We start from the raw sequence: 22,373 nt of genomic DNA, 5'->3' as shown, positions 1-22,373 counted from the left end.
ATGAACTGTGTAAGTCAACTCTTGCTAGTTCTAACCTGATTTTTCTATCTAGACTAGAAAGGATATTAGAATCCTGTGATCAGGCATGTGACTTTCCCCATCATCATGAAGGGATCAGGGAAGGCCTAGAAAATAATAACTTGCTTCCTCATATCTTGGGTTGTCTAGGAGAGGACTGAATAATGAACGAACTAACTTTCAGAATTGAATTTAAATGACTCAAGATGCTGAACAAATTTGTCTTCAATCACTGAGTGAGATCATGAACCAATTAATTTATTAATTATTGCTGTCTTAATCAATACATTGATTTTTCTTAGCCAAAACCCAGTCTCTTGGAATTTTTACTCATTACACATAGAAGGAAGAACAGGAGAACTACAGTTGAAGAATAACACAGAACAAATTGTGGTATTTGATCATGATGGAATACTATTGTGCTATATGAAATGATGATTTCAGAAAGAGCAGGAAAGACCTACATGAACTGATGCAGAATAAAATAAGAAGGACCAGGAGAACATTGTGTACAGTAACAGCAATATTGTGAAATGATCAGCTGTGAAAGACTTAGCTACTCTAGGCAATACAATGATCCAGGACAATTCTGAGGGACTTGGGACAAAGAACATTATCCACCTCCAAAGAAAGAACTGTTGGAGTTGGAATGCAGATGAAAGCATGAGATTTTTCACTTGTTTATTTGGGTTTTTGTTTTGGGATTTTGGTTTTATATGATTATTCTCTTGCAGAAATGAACAATATGGGAATATGTTTTGCATGACAATACATGTATAATCCAGATTGAATTGCATGTCAGCTCTGGGAGGGGGAAGGAAACGGGGGGAGGGAGATAATTTGGGTCGTATAACTTTGGAAAACAAGTGAAAAAGTGTTATTACATGTAATTGGTTGAAAAAAATCTTTATAATAAAGGGGGGAAGGACAGAGAAAAGGAGAAAGAATCAAATGAGGAGATGTGATGAGTTTGGGAATTCTGAAGAATGTTAGAGATTGAATTTGGGGATGGAAGTTTGGGAAGTTTCAAAGAGAAATCAAAGGAAGACTGGAAGTTGAAGAAGGAAGGTTTACACTAACAAATAAGGATGGTGACAGGAAAAAAGGATTCAAGAAGAAAGAGGAAGAACAGAAAGAAGGATTTGTGTTGAAGAGGAAAAAAAAGGAAAAGAATATATGTAGGAAAAGACCTGGAGGTAGAAGAAGAGAAACAGAAGGAGAAGGAGGAAGGCTTAAGAAGGAGAAGGAAATCAGGTAAGGAAAAAGAATTTATATGTGACTATCAACGTACTCACTTTGAACAGAGTGAACAGTGTTTGTCCTTTTGCGCTGAACTTGTCAATATGTGTTCAAATACAGCCTCATCTCCCTACTAGAAGAGAAGGTAAAGAGGCATTTTAAAAAATGCCTCTTTCTCAAATTATCAGGGAGAATAAAATATTTCTTTTAAAAAGTGACCTTGCATCTTTGACTTTGTTTCCATTTCCTTTTTCTTTCCTTTTTGTCCTATTCTCTCCATGCAACTCATAATTTCTTATTGGATAGATGGAAGATGGCAGAATATGACAAAAGACAAGGAATAAAAAGAAGGTTTGACCATATATGAGATAAAGAGATACCAAGGGCACAATGTAACAGCTATTTGATAATCTGATAACAAAAAAGAATGAAATATACTGTTTTTCTTGTTTGTGGATCCAAAGAACCTCCCAAGATTTGTCAAAGTGGATGGCTCTGGTGATTAGCCTGGGCACAGATATTATCTGAAAGAACCCTGAAAGCATTGCTATAGACTAAATCAAGGATATGACATTTAAGACTTTACCAGCATAGGTGGTATTAAGTAAAGATAAGGATTTCAGAAAGAAAGGCAGATTTGGGAAGTGAATATCTGGTTAAAAAGATGATGTGTGAAAGTGGGATTTGGATTTCTGGATCATGACTTAAAATAAAGAAATGACACACATGTGGGCAGGGATGGAGTGTACCTAATAAGAACTATTCAGAATATTTATTTGCCTGAAGTCTTGCAAGTTTAATTTAAGTCTACACTGAAAAGGAAGTTGGAAGGATAATAATGATGATATATATGTTCATATACACATAATATAATTACTATGAATTTATATGTGAATATATTACATATTTAACTTAGTCTATTAAAATATATGTATATATAAGTATATTTGTACACCACATAAATCTATATCCCCTGGGTTAGATACCACAGATATTGAAACCCATGTATGCCTGCTCAGCCTACATTACTCAAATATCTTCCCAAATGTTTACTACAGGGAATCTATCTAATGTGCTAAAGCTACTGCTCTTGGTCTGATAATTTTGTAGATAACAATGGAACATTGCCCATTGGCTCTCCCTTCCTCTTAGTATATGGACAGCCCATCTTTTTTATGGTCAGACACTTCTCTGCTGATGCTACTTTCCCTATATAATTCTACTTTTGTCCCATGATGTAGCCTGTTCACACTCTATGGCTTTCTACTGTCCTTTGGGTTGTTTTCTACTTCAGTTCTTTGAAGAATACAGTATTCTATGATTCTTATCAATGCTAACAACATGTCTAGAATAATTAGTAATAAAAGATAAGCCTTTATTTAGGACAAGTTTGAGGTCATTAAAAAAAAGTAATTCAATCTGCTTTCCTCATCCTATTCAATTGGGGGCCCAGTTCATATGTGTACTGACTTTTGAGTTTTACAGTTTGTCCCATCAAATATAGATGAGAATCTGCGCATTCTTCATTCATTTTGTTATTCTTGTGTGAATGAGTAAGATCAGCTCTTTTCGGTGATGGTGGATATCTTTTATTTAAAACCTTTTAAAATGGATTTAATAATAATTGTTTTGAAATTATATACTAAGTTAAAAGTCATGAAATTAATTTTGCAGCACTTTCAGTAGTGGATTATTTTTTTTTATAAAATCCATTCTGTTTGACTCTTTAAATAACTCCATTCTAATTAAGTTAGTGGGTTTTTTTTTCCCCCTACTTGGACAGTCTAGTCTGCCAGTGTACAAGGAAATTGAATTACTAGCACACCTGTACTTAGTAGTTGCTTAATCAATCTTTGCTGACTGATTAAATGAAACAGATTATATATATACAATATAGATATAAATATGGCCCACTGCTGCAGTGAATAGAGTGAATGGATCTCGATTGACTCAGAAAGGTTTTCATGAAAGAGGTGAATTAAAAAAGCAATCTTGGTTCTTTTCTGGGACAAAGTCAAGATTGTGCAGAGACTGAAACTGAGAACAAGGTGTTTATGGAATCATAGAACCTGAGAGTTGATGGGAGAATTCAGAAGTCATCCAGTTCAACCTATACCGAAAACAAGACCTCTCCCTCCCCATAAAATATCATCTTGTTGTCTCTTTTTAGGATCATTCCATTTCTGAAATCTTAGCTGTTAGCACAGAGAGAATAGTTGAAGGGTTCAATATTACAGGAAAATCCAATTAATAAGAGAGCAGTCTGCCAATTTAATTGTGGTGTCCTCAAAGCAGAAAATGTAATGTACACAGAATGTAAAATTGCTTTTCATTTCATTGCTTTCTTTGACTAATGTAGTGAATGTTGTAGAGCCACTTTCCCAACCCTCATTTGCACTAAGAGGTTAGTCCTCTCTAGGCTAGAGAGGATTCTAAGGGACTAGAGCTGATTTTTATTGACCTAGTTCTATGGTGAACTTCCTCTATTGAAGAGAAACCAATTAGTTATCTAAATTTAATTAAATTTTAAGTATTTGCTATGGTGACATCATTGATATAAAAGAACCCCTGAAAAGTCTGTGACACAGTTTCCCACAAGTTCATTCAGGATCCACAGTGGAATGGGCTCAAGTTTAGAGACTATATGCCTTTTTTTAACATTATTTTTTAAAATTTGGTCAATTTCAAAAAATTGTTCCTTGGTTACAAAAATCATTTTCTATTCTTCCCTCCCCTCCAATTCCATTGGGTAATACTTGTGTCCTTGATGAGAACCTATTTCCATGTTGTTGTTTCCACTAGGATGTTCATTTAGAGTCTACATCCCCAACCATACCCCTTCGACCCATGTATTCAAGCAGTTGTTTTTCTTCTGTGTTTTTACTCCCACAGTTTTTCCTCTGAATGTGGATTGTGTTCTTTCTCATAGATCCCACCAAATAGTTCAGGATCACTGCATTGCTACTAATGGAGGAATCCATTACATTCGATTGTACCACAGTGTCTCTGTGTACAATGTTTTCCTGGTTCTGCTCCTCTCACTCTGCATCAATTACTGGAGGTCATTCCAGTTCACATGGAATTCCTCTACTTTATTATTCCTTTTAGCACAATAGTATTCCATCATCAACATATACCACAATTTGTTCAGCCATTCCCCAATTGAAGGGCATCCCTTCATTTTCCAATTTTTTGCCACCACAAAGAGCTCAGCTATGAATATTCTTGTACAGGTCTTTTTCCTTATTATCTCTTTGGGGCACAAACCCAGCAGTGCTATGACTGGGTCAAAATATATGCCTTTTTAAAAAACTCTTACCTTCTGTCTTAGAATCAGTATTAAGTATTGATTTCAAGGCAGAAGAGTGGTAAGTGCTAGGCAACTGGAGTAAAATGACTCGCCCAGGGCCACACAGCTAGGAAATATCTGAGGCCCAATTTGAACCCAAGACTTCTCATTTCCAGCATTGGCTTTCTATCCACTAATGCTCTTAGTTGCCCCAACCATGTGTCTTAAGGAGAGTAACTGACAGGTGCTGTAAGGCCTTTAACTATAGTATTCAAGATATTATACTCTTAGGTTCAGATGACCTATTCTGTCCTCAATCTCCTAGCACAGTCCTAAATCTACATGTAGACACTGCTGCCAGCTGTTGCTTGTGGCACTGCAAGAATTCTTATGAAAAGTCTAAATTCTGGGGGGCAGCTGAGTAGCTCAGTGGATTGAGAGCCAGGCCCAGAGATGGGAGGTCCTGGTTCAAATCTGGCCTCAGACACTTCCCAGCTGTGTGATCCTGGGCAAGTCACTTGACCCCCATTGTCTAGCCCTTACCACTCTTCTGCCTTGGAACCAACACCCAGTATTGATTCTAAGACAGAAGGTAAGGGCTTAAAAAAAAGTCTAAATTCTATAGTCAGCTGAAGTTCTCTTCTAACCAAATGATGGGTGAAGGGACAGAAGAATACTCAGATCAAGGGCAACACTGAGGGTCTGTTTTTCTCTTCCCCAAGTGACTCATTTTTATATAATTCTCATCTGGTTCTCCACTCACTTGAATCTCTCTGTTTCAAATTGCCTCAGTATTTTATAGACAACCCACAGGACATGACCAAGTTTCCTCATCCAATTCAAATATACTTCCCATGTTCTCCGATTCAGCCAATGGTTTTCAAAGATATTTAAACTGATCAAAGACTTTATCTATACTTGACCTAAAGCCTAAGACTGCTTGGTACAATAAAGAAATATTCCCACTTCAGTTAAAGGCACTTACTTAAGGTATCAGAGCATAGAGTCTTGATGCTTGTTTTAAGAGCCTGAGGAATTCATTTTAACTGGCATTGTCTATGTCAGGAATTCTTAATCTGGGGCTCAAGAACTTGTTATTTAAAAATACATATTAAAAATACTTGCCTTCCCTCTTGGAATCAATACTGAATATTGGTTCCAAGGCAGAAAAGCGACAAGGGCTAGGCAATGGACATTAAGTGACTTGCCCAGGGTCACACAGCTGGGAAGTGTCTGAGGCCAGATTTGAACCTAGGAATCTAGGCCTGGCTCTCAATCCACTAAGCAACCCACTAAGTTCTTTCTTCATAGCACAGATATACAATAAGCACTGTGCTGGTCCTCAGGAGAGATATAGAATTTACAGAAGATACAGTCAATGCCTGCATGGAATTTTTTAGTCCTAACTCCAGTCCACCCCAACTATCCAGTTCTTTCTCCCTCCCTTTGTCATAGGTTCCTTAGTCTTATTTATTTATATCTTACAGGTTTTGCATTGTCCTTGTCCATGGATTTCTTATGCTTTTCCATATGTATTGGTAAGTTATATCCACCTATTTGAGGAGAATACTGTGCCTACTCTCCCTTTGGAATCCCTTCATTATATCCAATACTAATCTGAATGCACTGTGGGGGTTCAAGCAAAGCTGTAGATCTCAATCTAAATAGAAATGGATTTGAAATCAAAGAACCTACTTTTGAATCCTGGTTCTTCTTACTTACAACTTGTGTGACCTGACCTTGGGCAGTTTTTTCTTTTGGGGTCTTCATTTCCTCATCAGTAAAAATGAGGCAGTTAGATTGAATTCCTTCTTGATGTAAATCCTTGAGCTTTTGAGTGACCTTGAACAAATCATTTGACCTATTACTGCCCCATGTTTCAGTGCTGATATCTTTGATTTGTTAGCTCCTTTGCTTCAGCAACCTTCTCCCTTCCCCTTCTTCCAGGGGGGAGCTTCTTCTGAAACTTCCATTCTGAGGAAAGGCCCAGACCAGGCATGCTTCATTCTTTGGACTGCACTTCCATGCCCCTGTGCAGGTTCCTTATATCCACTCCTCACCTCTCTTTTATGACTTGTCTTCTCCCTTTAGAAAGCAAATTCCTTGAAGGCAAAGACTTTTCTTCTTGTATTTCTATCCCCGGCACTTAGCATAGTACCTGGCACATGATGCTTATTGACTTGACTTGTTGGTCTTCTTGTCACTGAAATCAATACTAAAATCTCAAGATACTAAAATCAAGGGGGATATGCCATGAGGATGTTATTAACTAATTCATTTTCCTGAGGGTGAAAAAGTGTAACAAGTGTAGTTTATGGCTCCCTGTATGGAAAAAGGTATTCCTACCCCCAAATATCTATCTTTTACCATCTTTTCCATAGAATTGACTCCTTTAGGGTTTAATATTAAAGACCCCTGTTAAGATGCAAATATTATATAGAATTGGTAAAACACAGTGGTAAAACAAGTCACCACTGACTTGTATAAACTGTCATACAATTCCACCATATGAATTAATTAATCAAATGAGAGGCCATGAAAGACAATCACTTACTGTTCTATCTCCTGACTTTTTTTTTTGCCTTTTAACAGACTGTCCCTCATGCATGGATGGTTCTTTCTTTTTTCCTCCTATTGATTTCCCTAGTTCCTTCAAGTATAAGCTCAAATCGTACATTTTGCAATATTTTCAAGATGACACCTTCCATTTACACTGTATATATTTTGTATGTACAATTTTGCATGTTGTCTTTTCCATTAGAATTTTAGCTATCTGAGGGTAGGAACTACATTTTGGGCTTTTCTTTGTGTCTCCAGTATCTTACTTAATACATGTGTGTTTACAATAGTAGGGCATTTGAAAAAGCACTAGAATGAGAATCAAGAGACTAAATTCTGGTTCTGTCTATGCCACTAATTTACTGTCCTTGGGCAAGTCAGTTTACTTCATTAATCCACAATTTGCTCAGCTGTAAAATTAGATCTGGATAATCTCTAAGGACCATTCCAACTCTAATATTCTGTGATTCTAAATTATCCATCCTGTCACCTGATGGGACCCTGAAGAGATAAAACGTAAGGCAAATTCATTTAAATGGAAGGAGATAGAAAGAAAAGATTCAGAGTATGTGGTAATAATGCCTTAGGATGATATGAGCAGCCAGAGGGAACATAGGGCTGCCAGGCTCCTGAAAGTGAAAGAAGTCACCAAAGTAAAGGAAGAAGACAGAGAATGGAAAATGGAAGAATTCTAGAAACAGCCACAAATGGGAAGACAACTTCTTGTTTTGTTATTTTACCAGGGATATACCTGCCAAAGGGAAAGTATGCCTAATAAAAGGCCCTTTCTTCCTTACAGAAACATGCTGCAAATCAAAGAAAGGGGTCTTTTCCCATTCATATTGAGGTTTATGTGAAAAACCAGTTAGGGAAGGGGCCACTCAACTCATCTAAGGTGACAGTACTTGGGCTGGAATCCATATGCAAATGAAGTGAAATATTTAAGGTGAAGCTTTCACAGAGCTCTTGCAGTAAGGATTTCCCTAAACCACACCTCCCAGTACTTCAGTTTGGTAAATTATTGTACAGTTTACAAGTCAGTAAAATGATTTGACTCAGAGTGAGCAGAGATTGTTGTAGCAGGCACACTTGCTCCACAGAGGTTTTCTTCCCAGCATACAGCTAATTCCAGCAACAGTGTGCATTTTTCCCAAGCCTCCCTTTTGAAGCCCCAAACAAATTCCCAGTCTTAAGCCATCAAGGCAAGTGAGATCATCAGCAGCCTATTGTGTCTGTTCCATCTCTAGCCTTAGGTCTATTCTCCTGGGGATAGATGGCAGTGTGCCTGCCCTCTGGGCTGCCTCCTATTCTGCCTTCTCCTCTAGCCTGAACTATTTCCTCTCTGCCTCATCAAGCATTTTGATTAAAAAAAAAAAACAACTACTCGGCTGTGCCTCAACTCACAAGAGCAGCTGTATAGTGCTGGCAGGCAGGGTCATTGCTGGAGACTTGACAAAGAAATATAGAGGCAGAGAGACTATTTCTGTCAGCATTCCTGTCAGCTTCATACCATTCAGAGGAACACAGTCCAACATACCTGGCTTCAACACAGTGAGACAGTTATTTCCATATACAGTCAACTGCTTATGATCATTTCTAATTCAGGGAAGTGGCAGCATAGATAACACTAAACAATGTATGCTCTAAAAATTGGTCCTGTTTGGCTTAAGAATTCAGAGGCAGAAAGGCAGAAAGGCACATTTAAGTATGCAACAACACATTTTTTAGATTAATCTAGTTGATTTCAAGTCCAATCCAGACTCCTTTCTGGATAAATCCCAAAGCTGACTATTTAGCAATTTACTGGGTATTGGAAGGAGGCACAGGAAAATTAGGAAGGCCACCACAAAATCTCAGAATGGACAGTTGTGACTTGACTAACAGTATAATATTCTAGTACAAAGTCTTATTCACTATAAAGACCCTAGAAACTCAACTTTAGGAGTTTAGGAAAATAAATGCTTTTTTACATTTTCCCAATTATCTGACACCTATAGCAAAAATATCTCTTTCATCCTCCCACCCAGCTTTTCTTAGAAGTAAGCAGCTACCTCAATGGATGGTACCTTTTCATTCAAAGACTGTATCCATATGCTGTATACATACATACACCCACATATATATGTATACATGTAGTACAGGCCACAACCACATATGTAAATACATACTAGACACAATATTTATTCAGAAGAATAGCAGTTAGCAGTTGATGATATAAGCACACATCCATTTTTAAAAATAGATAAGTAAATTTTACTACCCAGTCACATTTCCAAAAGGACTGGCTATTTATTAGTAATGGGATAATTGTAAAATTAACATCACTAATGCGATTTGAGCAATGGACATGGTTTTTGTCCTTCCAGGAGAGGAAAAGAAAATCCCCTTGGAATAATAGAGGAATTGGGAGGCAGTGGAAACACACTAGTGGAAATCCCCTATCCTTAAAGAACGAAGATTTCTTCATCTGTCAGAGATGCATAAATGGGCCTCAGTCAATATTTACTAGTATCATTAATATTACTAACACTTGTTATTGTTGTCAGTGTTATTACAATTATCTGTGTCTAGCACGACAGGGGGCCAATACTTACCCCAGCAGATGAGCATGAGGGAAGCCAGGGAAAACAAGCTACTGAGAGTAGGCATCTTCTCAGACTCTGGCCTGATCAAGCGTTTTTCTCGGACAAGGACTGCACCCCTTCTTTCGAGGAAACCTCCAAGGATGGTCTCCCCCAGGAGAACTGACACTCGGTGAAAGAAAGGCTCAGACAGCTGGATTGCTAGGAACACTATCTGTAGGTAGGTTTCAACACGTTGGTGCAGCTTTCAGCGCTTTTCAAAGGCAGCAGTCCCTTTGCCACCCCCCAATTCTCCCGCCCCCTCGGGGATTGATCCTAAGAGGAGTGCTTCTGCAAATCGAATATTTTCTCTAAATCTGGCTAAGAAGACCCGGTTCAGAACCGCGGACAGTGCCTCCGCGCCTCCTGCAGTAAGCCAATCTCCTCTCCCTTCCGTATCTTCCTTTCCCCCAGGTTTAGCCTCGGAGCTCAGCATATAGGCGGGAATGCTCCATGCTTTCCGATGACACCTCGCCACGATACACCTCTCCGCTCAGACTGGGTTCGTCGGGATCCCGGGAGCTCGGGTTTCATCTGCCCTGCCCAGAGGGTTCCCACTAGAGAGCTTTGGAGCAGCGCGCCCCTGGCCCTCGAAGACACCAGGGCTGCTCGTCGGACCTGGAAATTTCTCTTTCTGTCCGTCCGTCTGGTTCTTTAATCCCCGGGAGGTTCTGAAAGGCTGGGGCTCGAGCAGGAAGCTCAGGGTTCTCCTGGGGCTCCGAGAGAAGGAAGGATAGGTGGGCGGGGCGCGAGGAGAGGAAAGTATCCGAGCCGCCCTCAGTCTTGACTCCCAAATGGTGCTAGATGGCCCCCTGTGACAGGTAGTCTATGTAGCTGCCCAGCTCTGTGCTCTCCTAATCCTTGAGTGTTCACTCAGCCTTGACATGCGCAGGCAGCTCCCCGCCCCCACCTTCCTGGGCCCACCCCTCTCTTTGCACTCACTCCCCACTCCCGTAGAGATTGCCACTCCTACCAATGGAGCTCCCTCCTTCCCCTCCTCCAACCCAAGGCCAGGGGGCGGGGAACACCTTTCATCCAGACAATTTTCCCGCTATCTCTTTTCCTCTTCTCTCCATCAGCCCACCACACCCTGCTCACAGCACGGGCACACGCACACACACACACACACACACACACACACACACACACACACACATCACACACGAACACCACTTCAGACAAACCCACATTTGCACTCATGCACACATTTGCTTTCTTTCCTGAAAGAAGAGAACAGAGAGCTTCTTGAGGCAAATGATGTCATCTTCGATGTACATAGCACATAGCTTCCCCTCCCCCAACCAAATCCCCATTTCCCATCTTTATTTTCATCTCTACTTGATTAATTGATTTTCATCACATCAAAATATAAGAACATCTCTTTGTTAGGGACAAAAGGAGAGCACCTGTTTCTATGTTTGCTGGTGCTGAGTATGGAAGAAAGATAAAAGAAATTTCCATTCCATTCCTTCTCTACTCCTTCTCCACAGTCTTCCTCTTTCTCCAACCTCTTCTCACTTTCCATCACATAAAAAAAAAGAAAAGAAAATGACTGTGGTGCTCTGCCTTCTCTTCTCATTATAAGTTACTCCTAGAATGAAGCAGGTGTTTTCTTACACCCACACACCTCCCAACCCTCCCCCCACACACACACACACACACTCACTCACTCACTCAAAACCACCTTCCAGACTCACAGGGGAAACCTGAACTTTAAAAGTTTGTTCCAGATCGGCTGACATAACAGATCTAGGATGTGTGGAATCAGAGCTGGAGTCTGATGTGGGAGTTTCCTCCCTCTTTCCTCCTTCATTTCCTTAGCTCCCTTTCTAAAAGGAGAAGAAGCAACTTTCTCTGCTTATCACTGATGTTCTCAAAATAGTATTGAAATTGTTGGAGTAGCCTCCAACAATTGTATCTACTAATGCTCTGCTAATAGGTCCCACTACAATGGACTATCCCTAGCATCTAATCTCCTTGTCTGTTTAGCCATTGAATCAAAGATGCTATGTTTTACATTGGACAGTCATAACATTACAGATTTATATATTCTTAGAAAAGAAAGGGACTCTTGTTGCTCACCTTCCCTGTGCAGAATACCTTCTTCCCTTCAGATAGATGTTGAGAATTGGTAGTGATACTATTTTGTGTTTTATTACACATATTACAAGCTGTGTGACCCTGGGCTAATCACTTAACCTTTCTTGGCCTCAATCTCCCCATCAGTAAAATGAGCCTAGAAGGAGTACCTACCTCACAAGGTTGATGGGAGAATCAAATGAGATAACATGTTAAATGTTTTGTAAATTTTAAATAATTAAGTCAGCCTGTTTCATCTTCAAATAGTTCTAATTCGTACAAAATTTTCCTTGGATTGACCAAAGTCTGTCTCCCTATAACTTTAAAAAAATCATACTATGTATGATTCTAAGACAGAAGAGGGGTAAGGGCTAGGCAAAGGGGATTAAGTGATTTGTCCAGGGTCCAACAATTAGGAAGTGTCCAAATTCACATTTGAACCCAGGACCTCCTGTCTCTAAGTCTGGCTCTCTATCCACTGAGCCTCTTTGCTGTCCCCTTACCTTCTGGCCAAGAATTGGAAATTCAGAAGATGTCCATCAATTGGGGAATGGCTGAACAAATTGTGGTACATGTTGGCAAAGAAAGATCCATGTGAACTTATGCAGAGTAAAATAAGCAGAACTAGGAGAACATTGTACATAATAACAGCAATATTGTATCAACTGGGAAAGACTTGGCTACTCATGGCAATACAAATGATCCAGGACAATTCTGAAGGACTTATGACAAAGAGCACTAATCAATCTCCAAAAAAGAACTTTTGTAATTGAATGCGGATCAAAGCATGATACTTTTCATATTAGTTTATTTATGGTTTTATTTTGGGGCTTTGGTTTTATATGAGTATTCTCTTACAATAATGTCCAATATAGACGTATGCTTTGCATGATAATACATTTATGACACAGATCAACTACTTACTGTCTCTGAGAGGAGAGAAGGAAAAAAAAGGAGAGAAATCTAATTTGGATCTTATAATTTTGGAAAACATATGTTGAAGATTATTTGGGAGAATTGGGAAATTGGGAAAATAAATTGGGAAGATAAAATACTTTTGAATAAAAAAGAAAAAATTTAAACTAACAAATAAACAGAAAACCTCTCACCTTCTGTCTTAATATCAATTCTAAGAGAAAAGTGGCAAGGGCTAAGCAATTAAGGCTAAGTGACTTCCCCAAGGTCTAGGAAGTGTCTGAGGCCAGATTGAACCTACATCCTGTTCCTTTGCTCCCATGATTCTTGTCATGTTTCTCTGGACACACTCTAGTTTATTAATAGTCCTCCTAGAGTGTGGCATTTAAAACTAGATCCTGTTTATTGTCTGGCCAATACAGATTGAAGAAGGATTATGATTTCCCTTGTTCTAGGCACTATACTTGTACTAATATAGCCTATTATTGAGTTTTTAGACAAATGAATTCCTAGATCTTTTTCATATGAATTACTCAACTAACTGATGCCCAGTCAGTCCTCTCCTATGCTCCATTTCTGTAATTGGTCTGGAGGGATTTCACATTTATTCCTCTTATATTCAAATTTTCTGGTTTTATCTGCCATCTCAAACTATCTAGATTTTTCTAAGTCTTTTTTTCTGTCACAGTGAATCAGCTAAACCTCTTAACTTTGTCTCACCTGAAAAATTGGTATGCATCCCTACTACATCATTGATGGAAATGTCTAGAAAGGTCAGAGCCCCAAGCTCTCTATTGGACTCTCTTCATGGTCAGTGCCAATCTATTTATCAACAGTCTTAGGGCACAGTTGTTTTGCCAGCTACAAGTCCTTTTATCCTCTATTCCACCCCCTTCAAAACCCTTGAATATGGTATTTGGCATACCTTACTGAATAGTAAAAAATTGGTACTCTCTTTGTATTCTTATGCTTATGGAAATCTGTCTCTCTCCAGAAGATACTGCATCTTTGCTTAAAGCACTCTGTAAATGCTAGTCATTATTATTTTCTCATGCTGTCCAACATACTAGGCTAAGGGTAGAAATTCACAAACTCCTTGATCTCAATACTATTTTCAAACTACTTTGCTACCATCACTTAGCAACTTCTCCTTTAAAGGTTCACTCTGTCTGTATAAACATCTGTCCAGATCCTTGTTGCTGTGATCTAGTTATGTCTAGGCCAGTCCTATACCATTCTGACAGAGTGAAATGCCTGGTTTATCATCTTTGTCTTTAACTCCATACCATGCTCCCATATTTGAAGACTTCAATATACAAACAGATGTCTTCTCAAAGACACTGGGTTCCTAGTTCATAACTTCAAACTCCACGACCGAGAATTTACTTCATTCTTCCCCAGACACCCACCAGAATGATCATTCCTTAGATCTCATAATTCAATACTACAATAATTTATTAAAGCATCAAAGATGTGACAGGAACTATAATAAGCATGAGGAATAAAAAAAGACAAACATGAAATGGATTCTGCCTTCAGAGCACTTATATTCTGTTTGATGAGAAATCCATGTATAGATATAAATAAATATTAAGTAAATATCATGTAAAACAAAGGAATTCTAATTGGGAAAGTGTTAATTAATAACTTGGAGGATTAGGAAAGGGCTTTTAGAGTTCTCCTTTGAAAGAAACTAGGGAGTTGACAAGGGAGAGGTAAGGTCAATCAGCTTGCATTGATTAAGCCCCTGTTATGTGCCAGACACTGTAGTAAGCACTGTGATTACAAAGAAAGGTAGTAGTATTCCAGAAATAGAATGCTGCTTGTGCAAAGGCAAGAAGTTTATAACCTACTGGAAGGAAGAGAATAAGCATTTATTAAGTGTCTACTGTTTGCCAGGAGTTTTATAAATATTATCTCATTTAATCCTCATAACAACCCTGCAAGTTATCCCCATTTTTAGTTGAGTAAACTGAGGTAAACAGAAGTAAAGTGATTTGCTCAGGATCACAGTTAATAAGTGTCTGAGGCTGGATTTAACTCCAAGGCTAGTATTCTATCCATTGTTCCACCCAGTTGCCTGAGCCTCAGGAGGAGAAAAAATAAATACAAACATTCCTAACTTGGCATTTAAAGCTTTTCCTAGTTGGACTCCAGTTTACCTTTCTAGATTTGTTTTCATATTACTCTACTTAATATACTCTCTGGTCTAGCCAACCTGGCCTTCCCAAGCATGACATTCTGTCCTTCATTTCTGTCTTTTTTCAAGCCTTAGTTGAATATTGACCAGATTAGAACAGAAGTACATTTTGGGGAGCAACAAAGAACAAAATTCTATATGTAGAATGGGGGTCATAATTTGGAATACCTTGATATTCAAAGAAAGAGATTTTCACCTTTATAGAGTAGGCAACAAGGAGACATCCTAGGTTCTTGAGTAAAGGAGTGATTTTGGAAGATTAATGTGAAGGCTATATTCAAGATAGGTGTAGGAAGTAGGAAGTAGGAAGGTGTGATCAAAGGCAGGGAAACCAACTAGGAGGCTGTTTCAGTGGTTCAGATATGAGATGATGAGGGCTTAGACTAGCAGAGTGGCAATATGAATGTACAGAAATCAGGAAATCCAAGGATTATTCCGAATAAATAAATGGTACGATTTGAAAATGAAATGAATATGAGATGGAAATTTTAGGAGGAGGAAATGTACAATATATCTCTCAGGTTTCTTACTATGTGACTAGGAAGATACTAGTGCTACTTATAACAAAGGAGAAGTTAAGAAAGGTAGCTAGTTTTCTCAAGGCAGATGGTAAGTTTAGTTTTGTGCTGAATTTGAGCTAAGAGATTTATCAGTGTCACCATAAACTCTGGATAACTCAAGAATTTAAGTGAGAAGCCAGGATTGGGGATGTAGATGTGAGAATTATCCACAGATATGTCATTGGATGTCCTGGAACTGGATGCAAAAGGGCAAAGGAGTGAGGTTTGAGCTATGAGATATCATTGCAATTAAAAAAGCAAAAGGAAGAAAGAGGATTCAGCAAAGTAAGTAGAAAAGAGTGGTCAGAGAGGTATTTGACAATCCAAGAGAAGGAAGTGTTTTTTAAAAATTGTGGTACAATCGAAGGTGATGGACTTCTCCATTAGTATCAATGCAATTTCCCTGAACAATCTGCAGGGATCTAAAAAAAAATACTACCCACAAGCAGAGGATAAACTGTGGGAGTAAAAACACCGATGAAAAGCAACTGCTTGACTACAGGGTTGGAGGAGATAAGACTGAGGAGAGACTCTAAATGAACACTATAATGCAAATTCCAACAACAGGGAAATGGGTTCGAGTCAAGAACACATGTGATTTCCAGTGGAATCGTGCGTCGGCTATGGGAGAGGGAAAGGCGGGGGGGGGGGGGGGGGGGGGGGGAGGGGGGGAGAGGGGAGGAAAAGAAAATGATCTTTGTTTCCAGTGAATAATGTATGAAAACGACCAAATAAAATAATGTTTAAAAAAATCAAATTGATAGTTTCTGGAAAATAGAGGAGGTTATCAACAAGTATTGAGCATTAAAAAGAAGTTGGACAACATGATGGCTGATAAAGGTCATTTGATTTGGCAAGAAGGGAGATCATTAGTAAGAGAGATAAATTCCTTTGGGAAAGCAGTTCCTGTGATGTTTGGGGGATCAGCTTTCAGAGATTAGTAAGGGTATAAGTGGATAGGAAATGGAAGTAGCAGGCTGAGACCAAATGTTGAGGAGTTTGAAGGTGAAGAAAAGGAGAGGGGTAGCTAGACTAGGTCAAACAAATGTTTGTTTATTTAAAACCTAAGTATATTGAAATTAGAAAGAAAATAATCCATGGAGTGGGATAGACTGAAAAGAGGGAATGGATAGATGAGGGAGTGAGACTAAAGAGTAAGTGGGAAGAGATGGCATTCAGTGTATAAACAGAGATTAGCTTTAATGAGAAAAAGTAAGAGCCCTCTTCCTCTGATGCTGGAGAATGTAATGGGGCAAGAACTGTCTTATACCAACCATTAAAACAGAGACTGAAGTGCATGTAGGAATGTGCTGGAGACAGCTTAATGTCTCAGGAGAAACTAATTATTAAATTTTCAGAATGAGAATTTATTTACATCTTCAAAATTGGAAAAATGCTACAAATCAGGACTTCAGTGACTGTTTTGTTGACTGTCTAAACTTAAGAAAGTGCTGGAGAAAATGTTACTAGAACACATTAAATTTATAAATGTATTATATATACTTTGTTGTTGTTGTTGTAAAATTGATTGCTTAACATTGAGCAGTAAATCACTGGGGACGTGAAACAATTCATGTTAGATGGACTCAATTTTCTTTATGGAAGAGGGAAAGAGTGACTATCAAGATGGTGGTGTGAGAACAAGTAGTATAGCTCATGTCCTGTACACAATTACTACAATAAAGATTAAGGTTGAGGAATAGCCCCTGAGTGTGAGAATCTGAGGAGAAACTACACTGGCAATCTTTTCCCAATCAAGGTCTACTTAAACTGAGGCTTGGCAGACCTGGGGAGGGGTTCCAAGCAGAAAGACCCCTTTCACAAGCTTTCATACTGGGCAACAGTACTGGAATGGTTTGCAGCTGTGTTCTTGAGGCAGATAATGCCATGGGCCTGGAGTGAGCCTGCTGCTTCATTGCTTTGTCTCTACTACAGAAGCCTGAAGTCTTCTAATGAACAGACATAGCCTGGGACCTGAAACCCTGTACTGGAGTAGAGAACACAGTCTGGAAACAGTGGCACAGTTCTGAAGTTCAAACCTGGACAGCCACTATAAACAGCAACTGACTCCTGGAGCTCTGATCATGAGTGAGTCTGCAGCTGCATCACAGCATGGCAGCAATTAGACCTTGCCCCATCTCAGAACATTTAGGGTACTGAAAGCTTTCAGTTAGCTGGCCAGAGCCACTCCCAAAGTCATAAAAGAGGACAACCTTCAAACAGCATCAAGATCCCAGATAATGTAGGCCAGGACCTAACAAGGCTCTACTAGTCCCTTCAGAAGTACACAAAGTCTGACATGACATAAAACCACAATTTAGAAAGTAAATGAAGAAACAAAAAAGACACAAATGAATATGAAGTATATGGATCAGAGTATAGATACGTGTACATACACACACACACATATATTTTCATTCATAACATTTATAAACCAAACATCAAAACTAGGATTTGACCACAAGGTCAACTAGAATTACTAGAAAAAAATGAATTGAGAGTTTAAAATGACATTATAAATAAATGAGAGCCTCAGAGTAAAGACCTAGAAGGAGAATAAACAGATAAGTTAAAGTGCAAAATATTATTCAGCTGAAGGACTCTTAGAAAATTAAAATAGACCAAATAGAAAAAAATAAATGACTCCATGAGACAAGAAATACTAGAACAAAATTTGAGTTTGCCCTGGCCCCAGTTAGCTTACTAAGTTAGAACAAAATGAAAAGACTGAAAAAACAGAAGAAAGTATAAAATATCTCCTACTAAAAAATAGTTGCCCTTGAAAACAAGTCAAGGAGAAACTCTAACAAATCATCAAACTACCTAAAGAAAGAACCTCTCAAAATTCCTCAATCATATTTTTTAAAATAATGAATTATTATTACACAGATATGATAGAACCAGATGGTAAAATGAGAATCAATACACAGGCCACTTCTTAAAAGAAACTAAAAAATGAAAATTCCTAGGAACATCATGGACAAATTTGGAAATAGACATGGTATTGCTGGGTTCAACGGCATACAGAGTTCTATAATTCTTTGGGTGTAATTCCAAATTACTTGTCAAAATAATCAGATCAATTCACACAACAGTAAGTGCATCAGTGTCCCCATTTTTCCACATTCCCTTGTGAAATTTCTATCCACAGAAACGCAAAAAAGAGAAATGAAGTCTCCAAGCCAAAAATAAACAGGTTTATTGAGAGAGGGCCTATTCCACAAGAAAGCCAGACTCTGGTCAAGACCAAAGACCTTGAGCCTTGTTAGATGGTCTCCTTTATACCCAAAAGACTTATAACAACTTATATACTAGGGTAAAAATGATATAGGATGGGGAAGTATTGCATACAAATAAAAGCAGTCACTTGATAGAATACATAAGAGATGATGTATACAAGGGTGGAGTACAGGCTCTAGGCCCCACTCTATAAGGAAAAAGAAAATCATGTGATTAATGCTCAGAGAATAAGGTTACAAGTTCAAAGTCATAATTACTGGATAAACACTATTAAAATAATAAGAAATAGAATAATATTAATTAACCTATGCTGACATTGTTTAACTATGCTAAAATTACAATAATGATTAAATCAAGACTATTGCTAATATTAAAATCTAATAATAAAAGGGGATAGGGGATTTCTCATTCATACCTTCCAAAATCTGTCACTTTGTCCTTTGGTCACTTTACCCAATCTGATGGGTGTGAGATAATATCTCAGAGACATTATGGTTTTTTTTTTTCACTCTAATCAGAAGTGATTTAGAGCATTTCTTTATTTACTTATATATGGCTTTGATTTCATCCCCAAATTGTGTGTTCATATCTCTTGCCCATTTATCAAGTGAGAGTTGGCTTTAATTCCTATACATTTGACAGAGTTCTCTCTGTATTTTAGATTTGGGACTCCTCTCTGAGAGGTTGTCTATACACTGCCCTCTCCCCAAGTTTCTGCTTTCCTTCTGTGATATTTAGTTTGTATAAGAACTATTCAATTCAATGTACTCAAAATTATCCATTTTAAATACCACAATGATCTCCATTTCTTATGGCCCCTAGATTCCTCTCCTATATATAAATAATAGATAACATGTTCCCCTTTCTTCCAATTTACTCGTGGTATCTCCCTTGATGTCTAGAACCATTTTGATCTTATTTTAGTGAATGGTGTAAGATATTGATCTATACCTAGTTTCTGACACATAAACTTCCCAGCAATCCTCACCAAACAGTGATCTTATGCTTTTGTCACATATAAGATTGCTTTAATTTTTTACTGCTATTTGTTGTACGTCTGTTTTGTTCCACTGTTCTACCTTTCTATCTCTCAGACAGGACCATACAACTTTGATAATCACTGCTTTATGATACAGTTTAAAATCTGGTACTGCCAGACCTCTCTACTTTATATTTTTATATTTTTTTAAACCCTTACCTTCTGTCTTGGAATCAATACTGTGTATTGGTTCCAAGGCAGAAGAGTGGTAAGGGCTAGGCAATGGGGGTTAAGTGACTTGCCCAGGGTCACACAGCTGGGAAGTGTCTGAGGGCAGATTTAAACCTAGGACCTTCCATTTCTAGACCTGGCTCTCAATCCACTGAGCCACCCAGCTGTCCCCCCCCCACTTTACATTTTTAAAAATTAATTCTTCTGATATTCTTGATCTTCTATTCTTCCAAATGAATTTCATTATTTTTTCTAACTCAATAAAATAATTTTGGGGGAATTTAATTGGGATGGCACTGAATACAAATTCCTGATTAAAGGACCAGATTTGATTAGAAACATGGAAATGCTGACACAGGAGGGAAGGGAAGCATAGAAAGGCAAATTCATTTGAACATTTGGGAGTGACTATACAATAATTAAGTGCTTACATTCTAATGGGGGTGAGGAAACAAGTGTCTCCTTACAAAAAGGGGCCATAGGGGTAGTTAAGTAAAACAAGAGGACCTGAGAATAGTTTTATTATGTTTTCATGATCTTACAAGAAGAAAGAAAAGCTGAGGAAAAGAAATACATTTGGGAAGATAAAGAGAGAAAGGGGGTGAAATGATCTTTGTTAATTAGGTTGAACAAAAACAAGAATTCACAAACTGAGAAAGCGATAGGGCTAATGGATGTCACTCAAATTCCACTTTCATCTGAACTAGACAAAAGAATGTAGAGTGTGCACACACTAATGCACATACCCAGAGTTTTGTATTTAAATTCAGTTCATTTCAACGTGGAAATAGAGTGGAACTGCATAGGGGTTAGGAGAAAGGGTAGACACAATAAGGAATTAGTTAAAAACTGAAATGACTCAAATTTTAGAGGGTCATTCATGAAATGGATTTCAAAAGGAAATAAAGAGTAAAAATCTGTCATCAGGATCTGAGTGAGGGGAAAAACAGACAACAAAAACAGAAGCAGACTGCATCAAATATGGAAAACTAAATGCTAAACTCATGTCTTCTCTCACCATTATCTTCTTGGCAAAGTGGAGTTTGGGGAAGAAAAGAAAAAAATATAACAGGGTGTGATGAAGGGAAATACACAATAATCACAGTCATGAATATGATTGTGATGAACTTACCCATAAAACAGATGAGTACAGCAGAATGGATAAGGAAGAATAATATAGCAAGACATTTATGAGATACATTTGAAATAGAAATATTTATAGAGAGTTTAAAGGGCTGGAGTAAAATTCATTTGGTTTAAATTAAGTGAAAAAAATAGGGAGAGCAATTGTCCTCAGATAAGGCAAAAGCAAAAATAGACGATTAAAAGCAATAAACAGGGAAACTACATTATCCTTAAAGACAAAATAGACAATGATTATCAAAATAATTAAAGAAAAATTAATTATGGGAGAATTTTTAAACAATAATTTCTAGGAACTTTAGGGTACTTCTGTCAGACTAAGACAAATATGGAAAAATGATGAATAGGAAAGAAGCTGAATACCTGAATAGAATTTTATAAAAGTTAGATATTTTAGCTATCTGTTGGTTATCAAATGGGAATAAGGAGCATTCATATCTCAGTATTATATGGGGCCCTTACAAAAATTAATCATGTGATAAGGCTTAAAAGCCTCACAAATGAAGAAAAACAGAAATAGTGGAGACATTTTTTGCTGACCATAACAAAATAAATATTATAGTCAACAAATATTTTTTGAAGAAATCATTAAAATTAATATGAGACCAAATAGCTTCTTTTCAATGAATTGGTGGGTCAAAAGACAATTATAGAAATAATTTCACTAAAATGACAACAATAAGAAAATTTTTGGCTAAAATGGAAGAAATTTGTATATCTAACATTTTCAGCAACAAAAGAGAGAAAAACAGAACAATATTTAGGGCATGCAATTGAAAAAAAAACCCTGAAAAGCAACAAAGCAAAAAACTCTCAAGTAAATACCAAAATAGAAATTCTGAAAATCAAGGAAAAGATTAAAATAAAAAGCAAAACAAACAAACAAACAAGAATCATTGAAATGATAAGTTTAGGAGCTTAAAAAAAAACATTGATTAAATAAGTAAATCTAGGAGATGATTTTGCAAAAAAAAAAAAAACTCAACAAAATAGATAAACCATTGGTTAATATGGTTAAAAGAGAGAGAGAAGAAAACCAAAAAACTAGCATTAAAAATGAAAAGGGTAAATATATCACTAATAAAGATGAAATTTTAGCAATTACTAAGAGTTATTTTGCTCAATTATTTGCAAACAAATTTAATAATGTAAGTGAAATGGAAGAATGTTTATAAAAAATAAATTGCCTAGACCATCAGAGGAGGAAATAGAATATCTAAATAAACTTATTTTAGAAAAATAAATTGAATAGGCCATAAATGAACTTTCTAATAGAAAAACATCATTATGGACCAGATGG

General features: G+C 37.5%; 1 protein-coding gene across 1 annotated transcript in view; it reads right to left on the bottom strand.

Annotated features, from left to right (window-relative positions):
- Window positions 1-10,956, bottom strand: part of SCN3B (sodium voltage-gated channel beta subunit 3) — a 28,878-nt gene extending 17,922 nt beyond the window's left edge. The window contains exon 1 of the mRNA XM_007494606.3: window positions 9,700-10,956. Within this exon, the coding sequence (XP_007494668.1) occupies window positions 9,700-9,754 (55 nt within the window). The 5' untranslated portion in view covers window positions 9,755-10,956. The remainder of the gene's footprint in view (window positions 1-9,699) is intronic.
- Between the last annotated feature and the right edge of the window lie 11,417 nt (window positions 10,957-22,373).

This window comes from Monodelphis domestica, chromosome 4, assembly GCF_027887165.1.
Source record: "Monodelphis domestica isolate mMonDom1 chromosome 4, mMonDom1.pri, whole genome shotgun sequence".
NCBI classification, from domain to species: Eukaryota; Metazoa; Chordata; class Mammalia; order Didelphimorphia; family Didelphidae; genus Monodelphis; species Monodelphis domestica.
This window is presented reverse-complemented; position numbering and strand designations above follow the sequence as displayed.